A 19382-nucleotide genomic window follows, 5' to 3' on the forward strand; every position below is an offset into this window, starting at 1 on the left:
ACTTTACTGCGTCTTAAATTCGTAAATTTAAGTGCGATTTTTGTGGAAACCATATAAATGGTTGCAGGCTTGACTTCTAATGTCTTTGTCCAATAGATGGCGAAGCGTAACATTCATGCTGACTTGCTAATGCTTACCAGAAGAAGAAGAAGATCAGCTGACTGACTGAATATATTTCAAAATGGTATTATTAATCTTTTTTTCTTATTGAACGATAGCTCGGTTCATTCAAATTTTTAGATTTGAAACCACTATCAATCAATCCAGTATTATTATTGTATAGTTATTTATTCCGCTAACATTAGAAGGTTTAGAAGTGAGTTACTTCTAAAAGGCTAGGAATAGACGTAAACATTCTGGATAAACTCATTTTGCTGCTTTCTTTTATTTCAGAGGTTCCGCTTTTGTGGAGATCTGGACTGTCCAGACTGGGTCCTTGCAGAAATGAGCACCTTAGCTAGAATAGTAAGTCTAAAGTTAATAGGTGTTATGTTTTCCGACCTTGACACAAGACTTACTGTAAGTGTTTTCTTCACAGTCGAGCGTCAAGATGAAGCTTCTGTGCGTGCAAGTCATTAAAGACCTGCTCGATGAAGGCATCGATGTAAGACAGCACTCGTGTTACAATGTCTACTCAATAGATATCCATCTAACTAACTACTACTCTATAATTATATGTTTTCAGTATGACAAAGTTGCAAAACTAACCTCAGATGCAAAGTTTGGTGAGTAAAACACGGGTTTTGTGTCGTGATCTCAGTAATAGTAAAATGAAAGTTATTATAAATCAGGTTAGGCGTTCTTAATATGATTCTGTCCAGTACTGATAGCTTATCTTTTTTTCTTTTTTTTTTAAATGTTATGGCTGATATTAAAATTGTATAATGTATATTAAATAATGTAATATTAAATGTAAGGCCAATAAAAATACTAAAATGAATTGTTTATTCTATAAAAACAAAAAACTGAAGAAATGAGCAGCACAATGAAATATCAATTATATGCTTTTTTTTTTTAATGGACGAATGAATATTTACTGATAACACTGGCTGATAAATGACAATGGTACTGATATTTTATGCAACCTAAATAAATGCCTTGTCTGTTTATATTTTATGCCATATCTCTTGCTAATTTGTCAATTTTTTTCCCCAGAAAGTGGAGACATTAAAGCCGGGATAGCAGTGCTGAGTTTCATTCTGTCCAGTGCTGCTAAGCATGATGTGGACAGTGAATCTCTTTCCAGTGAACTACAGCAGCTTGGCCTGCCTAAAGGTAAGGATATCTGCTTTATCAATGTTTGCAAAGTTATAACTAAGACTCAACTCATTTCTATGTCCACTTATAGAGCACACCACCAGCTTGTGTAAATCATATGAGGATAAACACATCGCTCTTCAGGAAAAGCAGAGGGAGAGCAGCCTGCGCTGTGAGTATCTCCAAAAAACAGAAGAAAAAACAGAAGTACAGTCCAGATGATTTAATATCCTGATGCATGTCTTGTGTCAGTGGGTGGTCTGGAAGCAGTGAACTGGCGGGTCGATTACACCCTGAGCTCCAGTGAACTGAAGCAAGTAAATGAACCCACAGTCCAGCTCAGACTTCAGGCTCAGGACCCCGAGACAGACTCCACACAGACCACCACTGTCTCCATCACTGCAGACAAGTTCAGAGTACTGCTAACAGGTGACTCATCCGTACGGTTTATGTGTTTGAATTGCATGTAACATTTCCATCCTTATGTAATGTGATGAATATGTATCAGTCATACACACGTGAAACTGGTAATAGTTCTGTAATAGTGATAATAAACTGAATGTGGTGGTAAGCAATAGTTTATAAAATGAAAGTGATCAGAAAATGTACTCACTCTCAGGAGGTCCAAGTTTGTTTGATTATCGGATCAGATTTGTAGAAATTTTTAATTGCAATATTTTAAGTGTATATTATATTATGCAATTATTGTAAATTTCCTTGTTTTTTTTATTTTCTTCCAGAACTCAGACAAGCACAGACCATGATGAATGCACTACAGTGAAGCAGTCAGCATTTGTTGAATAATATTGCTGAAATGTGCACAGAATCTCTCTGTGTATTTAAACTGTGCTTCTGAGAAATTAAAGAAAATTGTTTTTCTAACGCAATGTGTTTTGTATAGGTTTTCATGTCCTGATTGGTCACATTTTTTTTTACTACTCCTGTTCAAATTGAGCACCAACTTTAAAAAGTATCTCAATCAGATTTATCATTTTTAGTCATTGTTTTTTTTTTTTTTTTACCTAATGTCACTAGGAAATGTCATTTGTCACTTGATTCTCTGGACTGCACTGATCAAGAACAGCCCTTAGTGATTTATCTCACCTCATGTATTTGTCTGTTAATGTATAGTTTATTTTTCTTTCTTTTTTTAAAGGAGAGAATAAATAAAATAATACAAAAAGCTTAGAAAGTGTCTGTCTCATCGCTGCATATTCAGAACCCTTAAAAATACTTAAAGAATGTATTATTATTATAATTTATTGGGCTTGAGACTATTAATCGAGCCCAGTTGGGAATTCTTTGTTTTGAGAAATGCTCAGGGAGAAATTGTTTAAAACTAATTTAACTGAGAGTTTGGCTTTAAAGTAAATATTCAGTATACCCACAGTAAGAAAAAAAAACTAGAAAAAAACTACAACTCCCATGATCCTCCCGTGTCCGTTTCACAAACAGTAGCACATATACCGCGCGAGTTTCCCTGATTATATAACAACAAGCTTGAGGAGCAAAGGTGGGTTGGTGCACGATTCGCTTCAATTAATTTACTCATCGATTTGCTGAACATGATGATTAGACTTTGTTTTTTGAGCACACAGCTATTCGACAATTCATTAACTTAGCATGGAAAAGTTGCATAGCACTAACAGCACACTTTCTTAAGAGCATCGTTCAGCGTGAGGGAAAGATTTCCTGAAGTCTGTAGTATTTGCAGAGAACGCTGTTTTGTCATTAGTGTACACATATTCATATATCAGTAGGAATGCTATTATAGCTCTCTTATTTACTGTTCACTTTGGTATGTCTCTATATTTTAAAGCATATTTAGAGGCACATTACGGTTACTAAAGTATTTCCACCTTTTTGGGGAAAAAAAATGTTGAAAACTAGCGAGAAAAGACAAGTACAGAGTAACATATCCAAATATTTACACAGTTTGTAGAGGTGACTGAATTTGGCGAGCAACTTTCAGTCCTGTTACCCAAGTTCTGTGAATTTATGTGAAATATAAAATTATTACATCATTGTTAAAGACTGACAGCTTAAGTTAGGTTAAATGTTCAACTCTGTTACTTGTTTAGTTGTAAAAGTATTATTTTTTTTACTTTACTATCACTATCAAAGTCCTTAGGCCTTATTCTGTTCCTGATTCTCTGTAACAGCATCTGAACCCTCGCTGTCTCACGTGTAGGTTTCTGACGCCCTGTCTTCATTTCCTGCTCAAGAATGCCAGAAGGCCCTGAGCTGCATTTGGCCAGCCTGTATGTCAACAAGATGTGTGAAGGGCTTGTGTTTAGTGGAGCCGTAGAGAAATCTGAAGTGAGTAAAAATCCTGAGGTCCCGTTCTGCTGCGATGCCTACTGCATCAAAGCCCACTCCAGAGGAAAAGAGGTCAAACTCACACTCACACCCATTAAAAATGATGACGACAGCAAACGCAAGGTCACCAAGCATCAGTCCCTGCAGCCGATGGATGTGGTTTTCCGATTTGGGATGTCAGGGTTTTTCCGCTTCACTTCAGTAGATGACCTTCCCAAACACGCCCATCTGCGCTTCTACACTAATGAAAATCCACCCAGGGTGTTGAGTTTTGAGGACACCCGCAGATTTGGCAGCTGGCATCCAAATGGGAAATGGCAGAAAGACAGAGGGCCTTGTGTCATGTTTGAATACGAGAGCTTTAGGTGAGAGAGAAAAATGTATTTCACAGTGCACTGACTGTAAAGGTGTGGTCATATTTGTCATTCTCAGCACAATTTCACTGGTACAATTAAGTCATTCCAACAGGGATTGGGAGTTTCCTGTCAGTGCAAAAAGAGTCCCCTCATTTAAGATTTCGCCCATTTTGACTTGAATTCACCACCCTGACCAACAGAAAGTTGTTCAGAAAGTAAAATTCTTTATGCATCACTACACAACTGAGACAATGGACCTTTTTTTCCCATGCAAAAGTTTGCTAAAATATTACTTATGTGACTGCACTCAATAATCATATTATACACATTAAATATTCAATAGAAATTATATATTAAAAACATACAATTTTGACATACAATATGATTAGTCTCCTGTTGTGGTTTGACCATTGGAGCTCATATAATGTTACATCATGGAAATTGTTCATGCTGATATTGGGCACAATGTGACACTGGTTTTGTATTTTTATGCTGTTTTCAGCAGTTGCAATTCATATGAAAAGTTCAGTTTACTGTATTGTTGGCTTATCTGTGTTTACTAAAACTGCTTATTTAAATATTTCAGGGAGAATGTTCTTTCAAATCTGTCTGACAAGACATTTGACAAACCCATCTGTGAGGTGCTCTTAAATCAGAAGTATTTCAATGGGATCGGGAACTATCTTCGAGCAGAGATTTTGTTCAGGTTATTAACTTTCTAATGTCTTCTAGATTTGAATTTCCTTTCTAATGTTTTCTAGATTTGAATTTCCAGAGATGCGCTGGTCAGCTGGCCATCAGTTGGAACTGACCATTGTTTTCCCACCTAACATTGCATTCAACAGCTGATCTATGTCACTTCCCAAAATTGTCTGAAAAGCGCAACAAATTTCAACTTTTATCTTAAAAATATATAATGATTTAAAATAAAGCAAAATAAATAAAAGTAACGACAGAAAAAAAACCTAAGGAAATAAATGACTTGAAACAAATATGGTTCATTTGTTCTAAAATGTAATTATTTACTTATTCTTCCATATATTTATTATTTATTTTAAGTTTCTGCAGCTTTGGTCCTCCATACTCTAACACTTTTATGTTTTAATCGTTACATAAATTTATTGCATACATTTTTTTAAAGGATTTTATATTACTTGATTTTATGTAATACTACAAAACAAAAGGTCTAATCATTCTGTTTCTTGCTCAAATTTAAAACAACTTCTGATGCTAGATTGCATTTCTTGTTCATACACGCTTTTATTCTTTCTTGTCTGTTGCTTGAAGAAATAAAAATGTGAAGTCGCTATTGCAGTAAGCCCAATTTGCTGGTGAAACGTGAATAGAAATCGAAATATATCATGTAAAAAATCATGAAAAGTGCATTTCTAAAATGATTTACTTAATTGTGCATGAAACCTTTGAACTTCTCCTCTCTTTGATGGCCTACTATCACGTCAATCTAAATCTAATTATGAGGAAAATAACCCCCATTCTTTTCAGATTACAAATCCCTCCGTTTGTGAAGGCCTGGACAGTTCTAGAGGGACTTGAACTGAACGACGAGGATAAAAACAAGGTCAAAAAGGAGATTACAGTTGTAGAGGTGAAGGAATCTGACCTTCTTGTCTGTGTATCAATATGCACTTTGTTCGGCATAAATCATTGCTTTGTACTGTTTCATTCAGTCAACAGAGAAAACCGGGAAGAAAGTGGTGAAGTCTGAGACCCCAGACCTTCTTTCTTTGTGTCACACTGTTCCCTTGGAAGTGGTGCAATTGGGTGGGTTTATACTGAAACCAATTATGATTTATTAACTGATTTTGCACAGTTGTACATGCTCCATGTGAGATAAATTTGTGCATGATGGTACTTGTACAAAATCCCAGTGTCAGTGACATTTCATTTTTAGTTTTAGATCAGCATCCATGCATCTGCCTTTTTACTTCATTTTTTTTATACCCTAAGGTGAAAATGGTTATGCTCCAGCAAAGGGGAAGTATTCTGTGCTTCAAGCCTGGATGCGATGTTACTGTGTGGAAGGAATGAACTCATTAGGTGACCACAATGGACGGACAGTTTGGTTCAAAGTATGTGTTTGTAATTCTCTGTAAATCTTAATTCTAATCCTGGAGACGCATTTAGAGTTCAATCTGATTTTGATTCATTAATTGCTTTGTTTTGAGGGGGATCCCGGTCCTATGGTGCCCAAAGGTAAAATCCCTTTACAATAAAAACAGATGATGGATCCTAAGAATGTTAAAGTCGCATGCAACTAAAAATATTTCTCCATTAGGTGCCAAATCTCGCAAAATTATCTGGAAAAGGCAGATAGATGACCACGATTACACTGATTCAAAAGTGAGATGTCATTACTTTGCATTTATAACACGTGAGTTCATGAACCGATACGAGAACTTCATCAAACAACATCTGATTCACTCTAGAAAGCCAAAAAGACACGCACCGACAGCAAAGCAAAAGCAAAACCTGTTCGGAAAAAGGAAACCGTAAAGGTAAAGAAAGAAAATGCAAAGTCCAAAACACAAAATGCTTCAAAAAGTAAGAAAACAAACACAGAAAAGTTCAATGCAGCACCTGCAGATGAGAACAAGCCGAAAACAAGAGGAAAGAGAAGCTCAAAAGGTGAGAATCTCACATTCACTTTTTATTTGGCTACTTTCAAGTATTATTTGTATTCAGATCCTGATTACACTGCGATGTTGTCATTTCTTAAGTTCCTCCAAAGACTGGAACTAATACAATCAAAAGCCAACATGTGGAAGAAGAGATAAAAACTAAAAGGAATTCTGTAGCCTGCAGGAAAACCACAACAAAAGGTATGCCTTCAGTCTTGATACAGAGGACGACTGTGCTCGGTGAGGCGTTGTATCTTGTGATGTTAATCCTTCTGTGGGTTTTATTTTAGCAAAGCCACAGCGGAAAATAACTGGCACACGAGGACGCCGTTCCAAATGATGTCACTCAGACCAAATCATCAGAATGCTTTTGACCAAGAGCTGAAGTCAGCAAGCTACTGTAATGGACCACCCAGACTTTTTATATTCAGTAATAATTTCAAATACACCGTATGTAATCAAATCTAAAATCTTGTGTTAAATGCCTGCTTGGGGCCTTATCGTTTTTCACTTCTAGTGTTTAATCAACCACATTAACTACCCTTTTCTTAAGATTTCACAAAGAGGTGACAGGAAAAAAGAACCAAGTAATACATTTTAAATCTTAGACTTTTTAAAAAATAAAAAATAAAATGTTTAATTTTTTTTTTTTTGTGAAAATGTGTATGAATATCAAAACAAAGTTTTCCAAAGTAACATCAGCTACTTGTGAAAAACAAGTGAATCAAGTACCATCATGATCAATATGCCATTAAATGGATCACTGTATAATTAAGAGGAGAGATCTGATCTGAAAGGGTTTGAACGTTAGGGATATTCCAGAGGACACTGGAATACTGGAATCAGGACGCTCCAGGAGATCACAACTGTAAAGACAGTTACCTATGAGAATAATGTTCTTAACAGTACAACAATGTCAGTATTAATTGTTTACTCACTGCCATGCTTCTTGTATGGGAAGGGAAGTTGACAAAGTTGTAGTCACGCTGCTTCCGTGAGACTCATAGAGGCGAATAAGTAGGGCATTCTCTCTGCTTTCCGCCTGTGAGAAAAAGGAAACAGAGTTTGTGCTAAAAAAGTGGGCAAAATCGGTTAGGAGAGGTCACAGACAGGGCATTTCATGAATGGGCACCTGTTTAATTGTCTCCAGGATGACAGCAGGACAGTTTACAGAGAATGCACTCCGGGGTTCAGCAATGACGCCATCAAAGACGTGGAGAGGGAAGTTCAGGTTGTAGGCATACTGGATAACCGAAGCATCCTGGAAGAGGCCTTTTCACATGCATTGGTTTTATTTATGGTTGTCTGAAAATTATTTATAATGGTTTTTAGATTCAAGAAGATGTTCCAACCTGTGTGTGGCATCAAGGCATAGGTAAAATTATGACTACCCATATCTGCATTGGCATCTGGTGCTTTTGGAGCACGCAATCTGTGGAAAAAATTGTGATGTTAACCAAAACATAATATTTGAATTCCCTCTCTGTACTTGTTTTTGAAAGATACTGCTATGTTTGTTCATTCTGGGTGGGTAGCTTACAGGGACAAGGTCATGATGCTTTCATGGATCGAGTAGCCATATTTGGAGTCATTAAGAAGAGCCACGCCAAAGCCATGCTCAGACAGATCAGCCCATTTGTGTCCCCAAACCTATTAAATGAAGCATACGTTCATACATTATGTAAAGTTCTCCAAAAGATCATAAAACCACAGATGTTATGAGGAGGAGACATGGCTCAGAAACCCACGGGAGAAACTGCAGTGTCCATCACATGGGCATTGGGAAGCATGGTCTATTGAATTAAAAGAGACAATTGTCCTATTGGCAAGGAAACTGTCTGGTGTTTTTGGCCTAGAATGTGCATGGGCATTCATTGGATTAATGTATTTAAAGGGCTCTCATAAGGAACTCTTTGGGTGCCACCATGTTCCATTCCCAGCCCACAGTATGCCCACACTTGTCCCACTGAGCCCATACTTAGTTCACAGTGTAAACATACTAGGAGCTTTCGCACCATTTAGTTCTAGTAACTAGAGAACCAATTTCCTCCTCAGGCCATTTACCAGGTTGCTTTTGCAGCGGCATCAGGAACTCTGAAGCAGCCAACAGCGACGTCATTATTCGCAGCATTTACAAACATCAACAACCAGTGAATGTAGGTGGGTTGTGTCATGGGTTTCGTGATGATGGAGATGGAATGTAAATGCACAATTTACGTGACTGAAAGAGCATGAAAATCTAAAAGCCTGCAGTGTTAGATATCATCGAGTCTGAGAAAAGAACACAACTCTGCAGACAATAGTTCACAAAAATCTATTATCACTTTTTTCAATGTTCTTGTATAAAATATTTTTACATGGCTTTTTAAAAATTGCAGGTAGCTAGTATTATGTAAGGTTTTCGGCCAATCAGCGTAAACTTACATTACCAGTAGTTCTATATGAGAAAGCCCATACTGTGAGCATATTATGGGCCCACAATTTGCCCCATTAGGAGCCCACTCTGGTTTGTGTGGGCCAGCCCCTACTTTGGGCTGTACCACTCAGACCCCACCCATGCCACACAGTGTCGGGCCCACACATGCCCTGTATTTCATGCTGGTATTGGGGCCCACAGCAGGGTACCCGCATGTGACTCAATTCTTTGCATGCAGTGGTCCCACATGGGCCCCAAAGGGGCACGTTTTCTGGGTTGTTGTGCCCTTTGCCACACCTACAATGGTAAGGTCACAGTACACTATAACTCGACTGCTACTAGGAAGTGGACTCTTGACAAGAACTGCATGGAATGAGGGTGAAATTTGTATAAAAATGTTTAAACAAAGTAAAAACTACCTCGAAGCGAGCCCAGTCCCAGGATGTGTTTCTATGAGTGGGCCTCTGCAGGTGTCCAAACTGGATCTCATAACTAGCATTTGGGCTGCGCACCTGCACAGGGAACTCCACCTTCAGAAACTTATGTGACTCTTCCCAGTTCACCTGGAGACAAGATATCCATTATGCTTCACCAAGTTTCTTCGGTTGATTAAATATCAAGCATAAGATAGCAATCTTTGCAACCTGCGTGTTGAATTTGATATAAGGGCAGCAAGCATCCAGAAGAATCTCCTGTTTAATAGTGCTTTTTCCGCTAATTCTTAGCAAGAAGGAGATGCTGCCCTGAAGTCCCCCTGATCTCACCACTTTGGCAGGTTCAATGACATCGATTACAGGCTTCCTAGGAATGTAGAGTTATTGCTATCAGGATTATGACTTTAAATTTGGTTCATACAGAGTTCAAAGCTGGGTTCACACTGGATCAGAATCTGATCCCACCCACTGCGGTGAGAAGAAACGGTCTCACCTTGTCTGAAGGTGGTAGTCCATCACATCCCAGGCGTCCCAATACAGAGGCACATCATCAAACAATGCAAACTGGTTCCCAAAGTAACCCTCAGAAATCGTTTCCCTGGAGGCATAACATCGTTTCTTGCAGTAAGTACTGTAAACAACCTTATAAGATTTTTTACTTTTCGTGAAGGCCCTACATTATGACTCACCTATTAGCTTGAAGCAAAAGCAGAGACATCAAACGACCTGTTTGGTCTATTGTGGCCTTCAAAAGACCATTCTCCATAATAATAGTCCCATCGACCTGTGTCACACAGAGAACCCACAGAATGACAAAAATGTGTGGGTTGAAGAAAAACATGAAATGATGGAATATTTCCAAGGGAATCAAGTACCTTGATTGTGACAGAAACCGAGTCCTTAGGCTTTGCTGTCTCTGTGACTTGAGCTATGCCCACGCTAGGTACTTTCACCAAGGCTGCAGGAAAGGTAGGGACCATTATAGGGAATAATGTTTCAAAGGGTCTTGATGAGTAGGAGATATCTTTGAGGTTGATGGAAAATAAGGTCAATTGAACAATAATAGGTTTTGTCTGTGGAAAGTACCTAATCTTGTTTGGGTGTCCTCCGTTGGCAGTGATATAACTTCAGTTCTTTCCCAAGGTAAAGTATTCAACACAGCTCTGCTGGATCCTGCAACTTTCCCTGGAGTTGATCCCAGTGATTCACAAGCATCAAGAAGAAGTCTTGACCCTGTGGTGCGTATCTCTGAAAACATGAAGTTCGTTAGGTCTTCTGATGATGCAGTCCATTGGGCATATCAGAGGCACAGGAAGTGAAGGCGATCTTGTGAATAATACAAGTCCTGTTTGATTTTTCATACTTTGTGGTCTTTCAGCAAATCAGTATTTGTCATCATTTACTCATCCTCATGTCGTGCCAAACCAAGCATAAAAGAATGGGATGACAGGCAGAATGTTTACACATCTGTTTCCCATATGCATTATATTCAAAGTCTTTTCAAGCCATACAACTTTACTTACTAGTTGTTGCAACTGGGGAAGTCAAACCATTTTTCCTGCATAATAAATTATATCAGAGCATATAGACAAAATTCAATAATTATTGGTCCACTGGTTAGTTGGGTGATTTGTTGAGGCAAATTAAAGGGATAGTTCACCCAAAAATGAAAATCCTTTAATTAATTACTCACTGTCATGTTGTTCCAAATTTGTAAGATCTTTGTTCATCTTCAGAACACAAATTAAGATATTTTTGATGAAATCCAAGATTTTTCTTAGACAGCAATGCAACTGACACATTCAATGCTGAGAAAAGAAGCAAAAATTGTATATGGGAATTCAGTGGTTCAATCTTAATTTTATAAAGCTACGAGAATACTTTTTATGTGCAAAGAAACTAAAATAACTTTATTCAACAATTTCTTCGCTTGCATGTCAGTTTTTGATGTATGTTCACAACAGTACCACTGATGGAGGAGTCATCATTCTAATGAAGAACCCAGATGTGCTGTGGCTTGTTCGCAAGTAGAGGAATGCACACATATTTTGAAGTCATGGCCTAGTGGTTAGAGAGTTTGACTCCTAACCCTAGGGTTGTGGGTTTAAATCTCGGGCCGGCAATACCACGACATAGGTGCCCTTGAGCAAGGCATCGAACCCCCAACTGCTCCCCGGGTGTGTGTTCACTGCTGTGTGTGTGCACTTTGGATGGGTTAAATGCAGAGCACGAATTCTGAGTATGGGTCACCATACTTGGCTGAATGTCACGTCACTTTCACTTTTTTTCACTTTTGTATGCATCATAGTATAGTAAATGTGCATCCAAAAAAACTGATGTGGGAGAGAAGAAATTGTTGAAGTCATTATTTTTGCTTTCTCTGCACACACAAATATCCTCTAAGCTTATATTACATTATAGTTAACATTACTACCTTTCTGAGCCTTGAATGTGGTAGTTAGGTTGCGGTCTATAATGGAGGGTCATAAAGCTATTGGATTTTATCAAAAATATCTTATTTTGTGTTCCGAAGATGAACGAAGGTTTCACAGGTTTGGAACGACATGAGGGTAAGCAAGCAATGACAGAATTTTTGGGTGAACTATGCTTTTAGTACTTTTTTTTTTTTTTTTTGGCACATCAAAGCATTTATTTAGTAAATGTGTTTCCATTTGAGCGCATGTGTTTTTTGTTTTTGTTTTAAAGTACCCCTATTATGCCATTTCTAAGGTTGCTAATATTGTTTTATGAGTCTCATAAAACAGGTTTACATGCATGCAGGGTCAAAAAACAGTTTTCTCAACAACAACAACAAAAAGTTATTGGCTATAGCTAAGTTATTCATAAACAACTGGTGCAAAGCAGTTCAAAGCATCAGTCTCTCCCCCTCCTTTCCGTGAGCCCTCACTGCTGTGATTGGTCAGATGGCGCAGTCCTTTGTGATTGGTCCAGAACCATAGAGCATTCTCTCTACAGCTCTGGATTGGTCTACCGCGTACAGAGCATGTTGGAAATGAAAGCTCATTGCCATGACAGAATGACAGCCCTGGAGACTTGTCAACACATAGAAAATATGATGTGGATTATAGCTTATCAACTCGAGCCGGAGTCTGATGATGTCTGATAGTGGCTGATCGACAAGAGACTGATTCACAAGCACAACTGGACCAGGACATTTCTCAATGGTAAGTTTGTGGTAATTATGAGATTTGATAAAACAACTCTCACAGTGTAGGATAAACGTCTTCTCCAAATTATGTTAACCACAGAAATTTCACCGTGTTTGTGGGCAGGCAAGTTGAAAGCCTAAAACATGGGCGGACATTATGCAAATGTGTTACCTCGTGATGTAGAGATGTAACAGTATAAGATTCAAATTTCTGATGACTTGTTTTAGCGATTGCAAGCTATTATTTCTGTTTTGACAGACAATATGTTTATTTATCGGACACGTGTCAGCTTCACAACTTTGCAGATACTTTATGTTCACATACAGCTACATGACACACTGCATGAAAGAGAATAGTCGAAAAGACATAATAGGGACACTTTAATGTGTATTTTAAAATTGTATGCACAGATAAATCTGCTAGTACTATGAGATAAATAATTCATAATTTAAATTCTTATTCCTCCACCATAGCTCTCAAATATGCCATATGAGGATACATTACACTCAATTTGCTTTCAGCAATATCAAGTGCCACTGGTTCTCATGCGTCTCAAATTTGAGTTTGCAAAAGTGTTATTGAGATTGCTAAAGGGCAACACGACTTAAATTTCAATATACTGCCCACACAAAGCTACATTAAAATGATATCAGAAGACCTAGAATACAAGGCATGAATTGTGTGGACTACTTTTTGGTATGGTTTTTAGATTGACCCCCCTCCCCCATATTTTAAGCAAGACACAGACGGTCCCCATTCACTTTGATTTGTATGGAAAAGAACATCCTTTATTTTCCACTAAAGAATGAAAATAATGAAGAGTTGGAACAACATAAAAGGTGAGTAATATAATAATTGGATTTTAAACTATTAATTTAATACTCTTACTTATTCTTCTAAAATCAAGGGTTAGAATAAACTAGACAGACAATAGTAAAGGCAGATGATTTACCGTCATAGTACTGTAACGCATCCTCAACAACCATCTCAATACAGCTGCCAGGAATCACGTCATGAAACTGATTGAGAAGAAGCAATCTGAAAAACACCAGAGAGTCACTTGATATCTCAGAAATGTGATTATCACCAGGATCTTTGGCGCATTAGCACTTGCCTCCACAGCTCTTGAAGTTTGCATGCTGGGTATTTGAAGCCATCTCTTTTACACATGGCCAGACAGCTAGCCACCTCAATGTCATGAAGCAAAGCTTCACATTGGCGGTTTCCCAATTTTATCTACAGAAAAAGAATTAAATGGCATGATCATTCAGGCAGGCACTGACATCGTATTTATACTGGAACACTAGGCATATTAATAAATAATCACTCCCTTTATATATCTGGGCTGGGTTTCTCGAAACCATCATGAGTTAAGTGGATTTTAAAGACCGTAGATGGCAAAGGTTGATACCATTGTACATGGTACATGAGGAAAATAGGTTCACAATTCTTTTAGGAAACCCAACCCTGATGAATGATGTTGTGAACTTAAATTTCAAGAGGAGGTTAGCCAATCATAAATGAGGTCATTTGAACACTTTTACAGTTATGGTAACCCAAAAGCCTGTTATGTCAGAGAAATGGAAAATGGTCATGTGAAACAAAATTAATTGTTTCAAGTGCAAAAACGTGTCTCTCTCTCTCTCTCTCTCTATATATATATATATATATAAATGTGTATTAAATGTCCCTTTATCAAATCATGCACTGAACATTGAAAATTAATGCAGATGCAAGTTCACTCAGTGTATTGATTTGGAAGAGCACTATTGGGATTTGAGAGATGGTAACACACCTTTGCTTGTGTGGTGTAAGTGCCATTATGAAGCTCAAGGAAGAGCTCGCCAACCCACGTACAGAGGAGGGATGAGTCTGATTCCAGTTGAGAGAACAGGACATCAGGACATGACATCTGGACCCTTGATGACACAATCACGATCATCTCAAATCATTACTAAATAAAGACCACTGATTCTGGTAATCATTCAGCACTGACGTCATGCAGCTGCCTCACAGGTTACGTGCATATGAATGTTAGTTTTATTATATTATCTGGAATACACAGCAGGAAATTAGTGTTACACCCTCAGACAGACAAAAAGGAAACTGACTTTGGCAGACAATCAGTGTCCTGAACACGTTGTAGACGGTCCAGCATCAGCTGTGTGGGGCCACCTCCCCCGTCTCCGAAACCAAACAATACCGCACTGTGATTGGCTCGTCCCTTATCTTTATTGTTCTTCACCGTATTAATCAGCTGTGTTGACCCAAAGAAAGGAAAAATGAGAAGGACTAATACTTAAATTATAAATTTAAGTATTAGTCAAATTAAGAAATATGACACAAATGACACACTTACATCCTCCACTTTTCCCTTCATCTCATAAGAGTTACCCGGAGGAAAATGAGTGAGAACCAGCGAACCATCAATACCTTCCCAAAAGAATGTGCTATGCTGGTGAAGAGAGGAAATCTGCTTTTAAAACAACAATAATGAGGGGGTTTTACGTGTACAGATGTGGTAGGTACGTACTGGGAATGTGTTCACAAGGTTCCAACTCAGCTTTTGTGTAAGAAAACGCGAGATCCCACATCCTCTCATGATTTGAGGCAGCTGTGCTGAGTAACCGAACGTGTCTGGCAGCCAGAACTGTGTGGGATACAGCAGACAGTGATTTACTACAGGAAGCAGGTTTGTTTGGTTGTGTTTCAGAACAGTGACTAGCATAATACATGAATCTGTAGAACATTTTTAGAATTTAAGTATTGGTCTTTCAACCCAAAGTAGGGAAAACATGTTGTTGGTGACAAAGAATGGAATATAATTTCTGTCTCTTTCTGTTTGCATATCGATACAATTCAAGATTATCCTTTTTAAATTAAAGTAATAAATGAGTCAGACGTAATCTAAAAGTAATAAGAAAGGTTTTGTTTCATCATCTTCTCTCAAGGCCCATCTGGGGGTTGTGTCTGACAGATACAGAGCTTCATGTGCCCTCCTTTCAGGTTCTCAAGACCTCCTCAGCCTTGGCAGAGAAAAATATGTGCACTCTTTCTTTTTTTTTTTTTTTTTTCTTTCTTAATCTGTTCCTTCCTATCAAACTGCAGATTTATTTAGACATCCAAGACCTGGAACCATGTCCATGAGTTCCTGCAACTGCATCAACACTGATAACCAAGTAGAGAAATGGTATGAACTGTATTGAGTCACAGGAAGTGAATGCAGGTAATTTTTCTTTTTGACAAATAGAGGTACCTCACCTCTTTACAATAATGTCCAAACTCATCCTTGAAGAAGTTCTGTCCGTGTAGAAACTGTCTGACCATTGATTCCCCAGACGGCAAGTTGCCATCCTGATACAAAGAAATTTGAAAGAGATTTTAACTTGTTCTGAACAGAATGAGGTGAAGAAACGTGCACAAATATTTTCTTCCTACCATTTCCACCCACGTGCCTCCGACCGGAATAAACTGGCCTTTCTGCACAAACTGCTTTATCTCTGAGAACAGGCTCGGGTACCAGCTCTTCACCCACTGGAACTGCTGTGCCTGAACATACACGTGTGCTTCTGATGAGAGCATTCCATTCATGTCCGTTGTTTTGTACCCTAATCTAAAAACAACCTCTTTTTACATGTGATATAACACAATATTTAGTAAGTTTATGAAGCATTTTCCAATGGATGTGAAGAGGGTTCTTTGTCACTGTGCCTAAAAAGAAAGAAAATTTGTATGCATATTCAGAAACGTACTTGTGAGCATGTAAAGACAAACTCTGGGTTCTTCTCCATCAGTCTGATCACAGTGACCCAGCTGCGAGCACACTTCCTGATCGTCTCTTCATATGGCCACAACCAAGCTGAGAAAGGGATTGAAAACATCCAACATGATCTAATATTTGTAACTGACATTTTTGGGAGTTAGTAAGACCTAAGTGCTTTTGAAACATTTTCTTACACTTACCAAGGCTGTACTTATTTTACCAAAACATACAGTAAAAATAAAAAAAATATTACCATTTAAAGCAAATTAATTATATATATATATATATATATATATTTATTTAATTTATTTATTTAATGTAATTTATTCCTGTGATGGCAAAACTGAATTTTTTAGCAGCCATTTCCTTCAGAAACCAGTTTAATATGCTAATTAATCTTTTTGTGGACATACACACACACACATACACATTGAAAAAAAGTAATCATTTCTTCAAAAAAATAAAATAGTTGAAGGCTAGTTTGCATTTTAGCATATCAACAGCTGTATAAATAAAACATCAAATAACTTTGTGTCATAAGTATTGAAGTAAAGCAATATTTATTAAATATAACCTGAGTCAATGTGGCAGTGACCCATGGCATGCACCACGTGTTGACTCTCCCCATTTTTCTGGGCAAAAAACTTGTGGGCTAGACTCCGAGCAGCAGCAAATGAACTGGGATTGGCTGGATCGCACAGATTCACCATCTCATTGGCTGTAAACAAGGCCTGGAATCCGCGCTGCTCCCCTTCTCCTAGCATCTGTCCAAACGCAGCGTAAAACAGACCAGGAACATGTATTTAGTGCATACACTTCTGCTTCCCAGCCAACTTAAACACCAAAGTGTGACAATACCTTGACAATATCCACAAGCATCTCAAAGTCAGTGAGAAGCTCTCTGACATCTCGATTGAAAACAACCAGCTCGGCCTTCTGGAGAGTGAACTTCCGGTTTGGGTCGGGGGCGGCGATCATGGAACCTTGCCCGGCTCCAAAAAGTCCATTGCATGCAAGTTCCACGTACAGGGTAATGCTGAAAATTGAGATTAAAACATACAGATTGAACCACATGCGTTTCAATTCAGGCTTTTCTTTTAGATTTCACACATACCCCTGAGGTTCACCATCCTTCAAGCACTCGGTCAGAACATAACTGGTCTTCTCACCTTCTTTGGTCAAACCCTGAAAAACAATTCACATTCGTAAACCTTCTGCAAATCCTCCATGAGATTCTGATGTAGGCCTTGGTCTCCTGACCTGGACCGGTTGTTGATCCCGCCACACCATCCCCTCTCCATCGCTCTCCCATCTCAGGTGCACCTCCTTCCCTCTCCAGGCCTCAGGGATCTTCAAGACCACTCTGAACCAGCACGTCCACCATCTGGGAAACATTCACAGGCAATAAACCTCTATATACAGTCTGTTAGACAGTAAACCTTTGATGCAGCTTACGTGGGCCCGAATGCGTCACCAACTTTACAAGGCTGGAAGTTTTGTTGGACGGCTTCTGAATAAGGAATACGCTTCTCCGACAGGAACACAGAGATGGATTGAAGCGGATGAGTGTCTCCAAACAGTCTGCAGGAAACGAGAGTGTTTAAATCACTGCTCATAACAAACCATGAACTAGAGTAAACAAGGTCAAAGGTCTTTTATTAACCTTCAAGGAATAGTTTAAAAGAAAATAACTACTATATAATAATTATTTAACGATATATACAGTAAAATGTTTAAGTTTGATTTGAAAAACGTCCAGTAAATTTGCAAAAACATGAAAAAATTAAATAACTAAACAATAGTTTGCATAGAAAGAAACATTAAAGTGCATTGGCTTACCTTCCTCTCAGGTTGCAGTCTGTGAAATATGTATCAGAGATAAACTTCTCCGCTCGCTCCAGGAGAGTCCGTCTGTTTTTCAGCACGGGTTGGTGGTACATGATTAAAAACTAAAGTAGTTATGAATCAAGAGAGATGTGCTGCAGACGTGTCTCTGTCTGCACTTGGACCCGGAAGTACTTTGACAATAACAATCAGCTGTAAATCCGGGCGCTTCGGTCAGTGTACAATAGAGGACGCCATTGCTTCAGGTTTTACAACATAAACAACTACAGCAAAGTGATATTCAGTTTCTGTTTCATGCTTTATTCCGCTTTATTGTCTAAAATGTAATGCACGGTATGTATTTATTTTCAGGTTTCCTCTCTCATTTCTGTTAGCTTTAGGAAGACCTCATTATAATAGTATTACATCTCATTAATATCATTATATATCTTGGAAACATTTCATGCGTTATGATTTGTTTTTACTATTTTTCATATATATTTTATTCATAGAACTATACTGTTTTATGCTTGCATTGTTTTACCTAATCCAGAATTTAAAATGCATAATCATCAAATTATGTTTTTGAAATTGTGATGATTTATAATAATCCCATTTCCGCATTTAGTGTGTGAAAATTGTTTATTTGCCCTCCAGTCATGGTACGTTTTTACCCCTGTTTAAAAGTTATACTTTATATAAGAGCTTGAGGTGAAATATTAGACGTGATGTGTAAGTAAAACTAAGACGAATAACAAATCCAAGGTAAATACCAGAATATATTTTTTTTCAGTTTATGAAAAACGTGTTAAAGTGTTATTATTATTATTAAGTATGGATCACATAAACACTGTACTATGAAATAAAATGTATATTTTATTTAATGTATTATATGTCATCAAATATAATATGTACTATGTAAATTTAAGATTAATATGTAAATTAAACAAATATATTATAGTATATTAAATTATATTAACATATAATTAGTAAACCTGTTTAAAATAACTATTTAGTAAGCATATAGGCCTATAGTAATATTATATATAATAATATTTATGATAGCAGGTGTAATAGTGATTAACAAAACATTAAAAAGGAACTGAGGGTCCATATATATATATATATATATATATATATATATATATATATATATATATATGTATGTATGTATATATAACACGTTTATAATCCACCCCTTACC

The 19382-nt window shown here is 37.6% G+C and overlaps 3 protein-coding genes across 4 annotated transcripts; 2 read left to right on the forward strand and 1 right to left on the reverse strand.

Moving 5' to 3' along the window:
- Positions 1 to 2449, forward strand: commd4 (COMM domain containing 4). Of its 2 annotated transcripts, none has more exons than XM_052597551.1 (8): positions 1 to 184; positions 394 to 465; positions 539 to 604; positions 686 to 725; positions 1156 to 1275; positions 1349 to 1429; positions 1510 to 1686; positions 1998 to 2449. In XM_052597551.1, exons 1-8 carry the CDS (start codon positions 182 to 184, stop codon positions 2036 to 2038), a joined length of 600 nt encoding a protein of 199 aa, XP_052453511.1. In that variant the 5' UTR covers positions 1 to 181; the 3' UTR covers positions 2039 to 2449. The 2 variants fall into 2 exon arrangements, with proteins under 2 accessions (XP_052453511.1, XP_052453512.1); XM_052597552.1 differs by lacking the exon at positions 1 to 184 and adding an exon at positions 295 to 316.
- A 221-nt stretch (positions 2450 to 2670) lies between these two features.
- Positions 2671 to 7216, forward strand: neil1 (nei-like DNA glycosylase 1). Its single transcript, XM_052597550.1, has 11 exons — positions 2671 to 2770; positions 3449 to 3941; positions 4519 to 4638; positions 5436 to 5538; positions 5621 to 5714; positions 5901 to 6022; positions 6119 to 6146; positions 6229 to 6293; positions 6380 to 6578; positions 6671 to 6772; positions 6862 to 7216. Exons 2-11 carry the CDS (start codon positions 3484 to 3486, stop codon positions 6909 to 6911), a joined length of 1341 nt encoding a protein of 446 aa, XP_052453510.1. The 5' UTR covers positions 2671 to 2770; positions 3449 to 3483; the 3' UTR covers positions 6912 to 7216.
- Positions 6580 to 18383, reverse strand: man2c1 (mannosidase, alpha, class 2C, member 1). The gene is made up of 26 exons (XM_052597548.1): positions 18194 to 18383; positions 17810 to 17935; positions 17615 to 17738; positions 17469 to 17539; positions 17213 to 17390; positions 16929 to 17118; positions 16344 to 16450; positions 16030 to 16140; positions 15853 to 15945; positions 15125 to 15241; positions 14951 to 15046; positions 14703 to 14848; positions 14387 to 14510; positions 13706 to 13827; positions 13544 to 13629; positions 10508 to 10669; positions 10297 to 10379; positions 10111 to 10205; positions 9915 to 10019; positions 9632 to 9788; positions 9407 to 9550; positions 8112 to 8221; positions 7924 to 8003; positions 7704 to 7843; positions 7510 to 7613; positions 6580 to 7437 (listed from the first exon to the last, which is right to left on the reverse strand). The coding sequence occupies exons 1-26, from the start codon at positions 18292 to 18294 to the stop codon at positions 7332 to 7334; spliced, it is 3078 nt and encodes a 1025-aa protein (XP_052453508.1). The 5' UTR covers positions 18295 to 18383; the 3' UTR covers positions 6580 to 7331.
- Between the last annotated feature and the right edge of the window lie 999 nt (positions 18384 to 19382).

The sequence above is a fragment of the Carassius gibelio genome, chromosome B25 (genome assembly GCF_023724105.1).
Source record: "Carassius gibelio isolate Cgi1373 ecotype wild population from Czech Republic chromosome B25, carGib1.2-hapl.c, whole genome shotgun sequence".
In the NCBI taxonomy this organism is placed as follows: Eukaryota; Metazoa; Chordata; class Actinopteri; order Cypriniformes; family Cyprinidae; genus Carassius; species Carassius gibelio.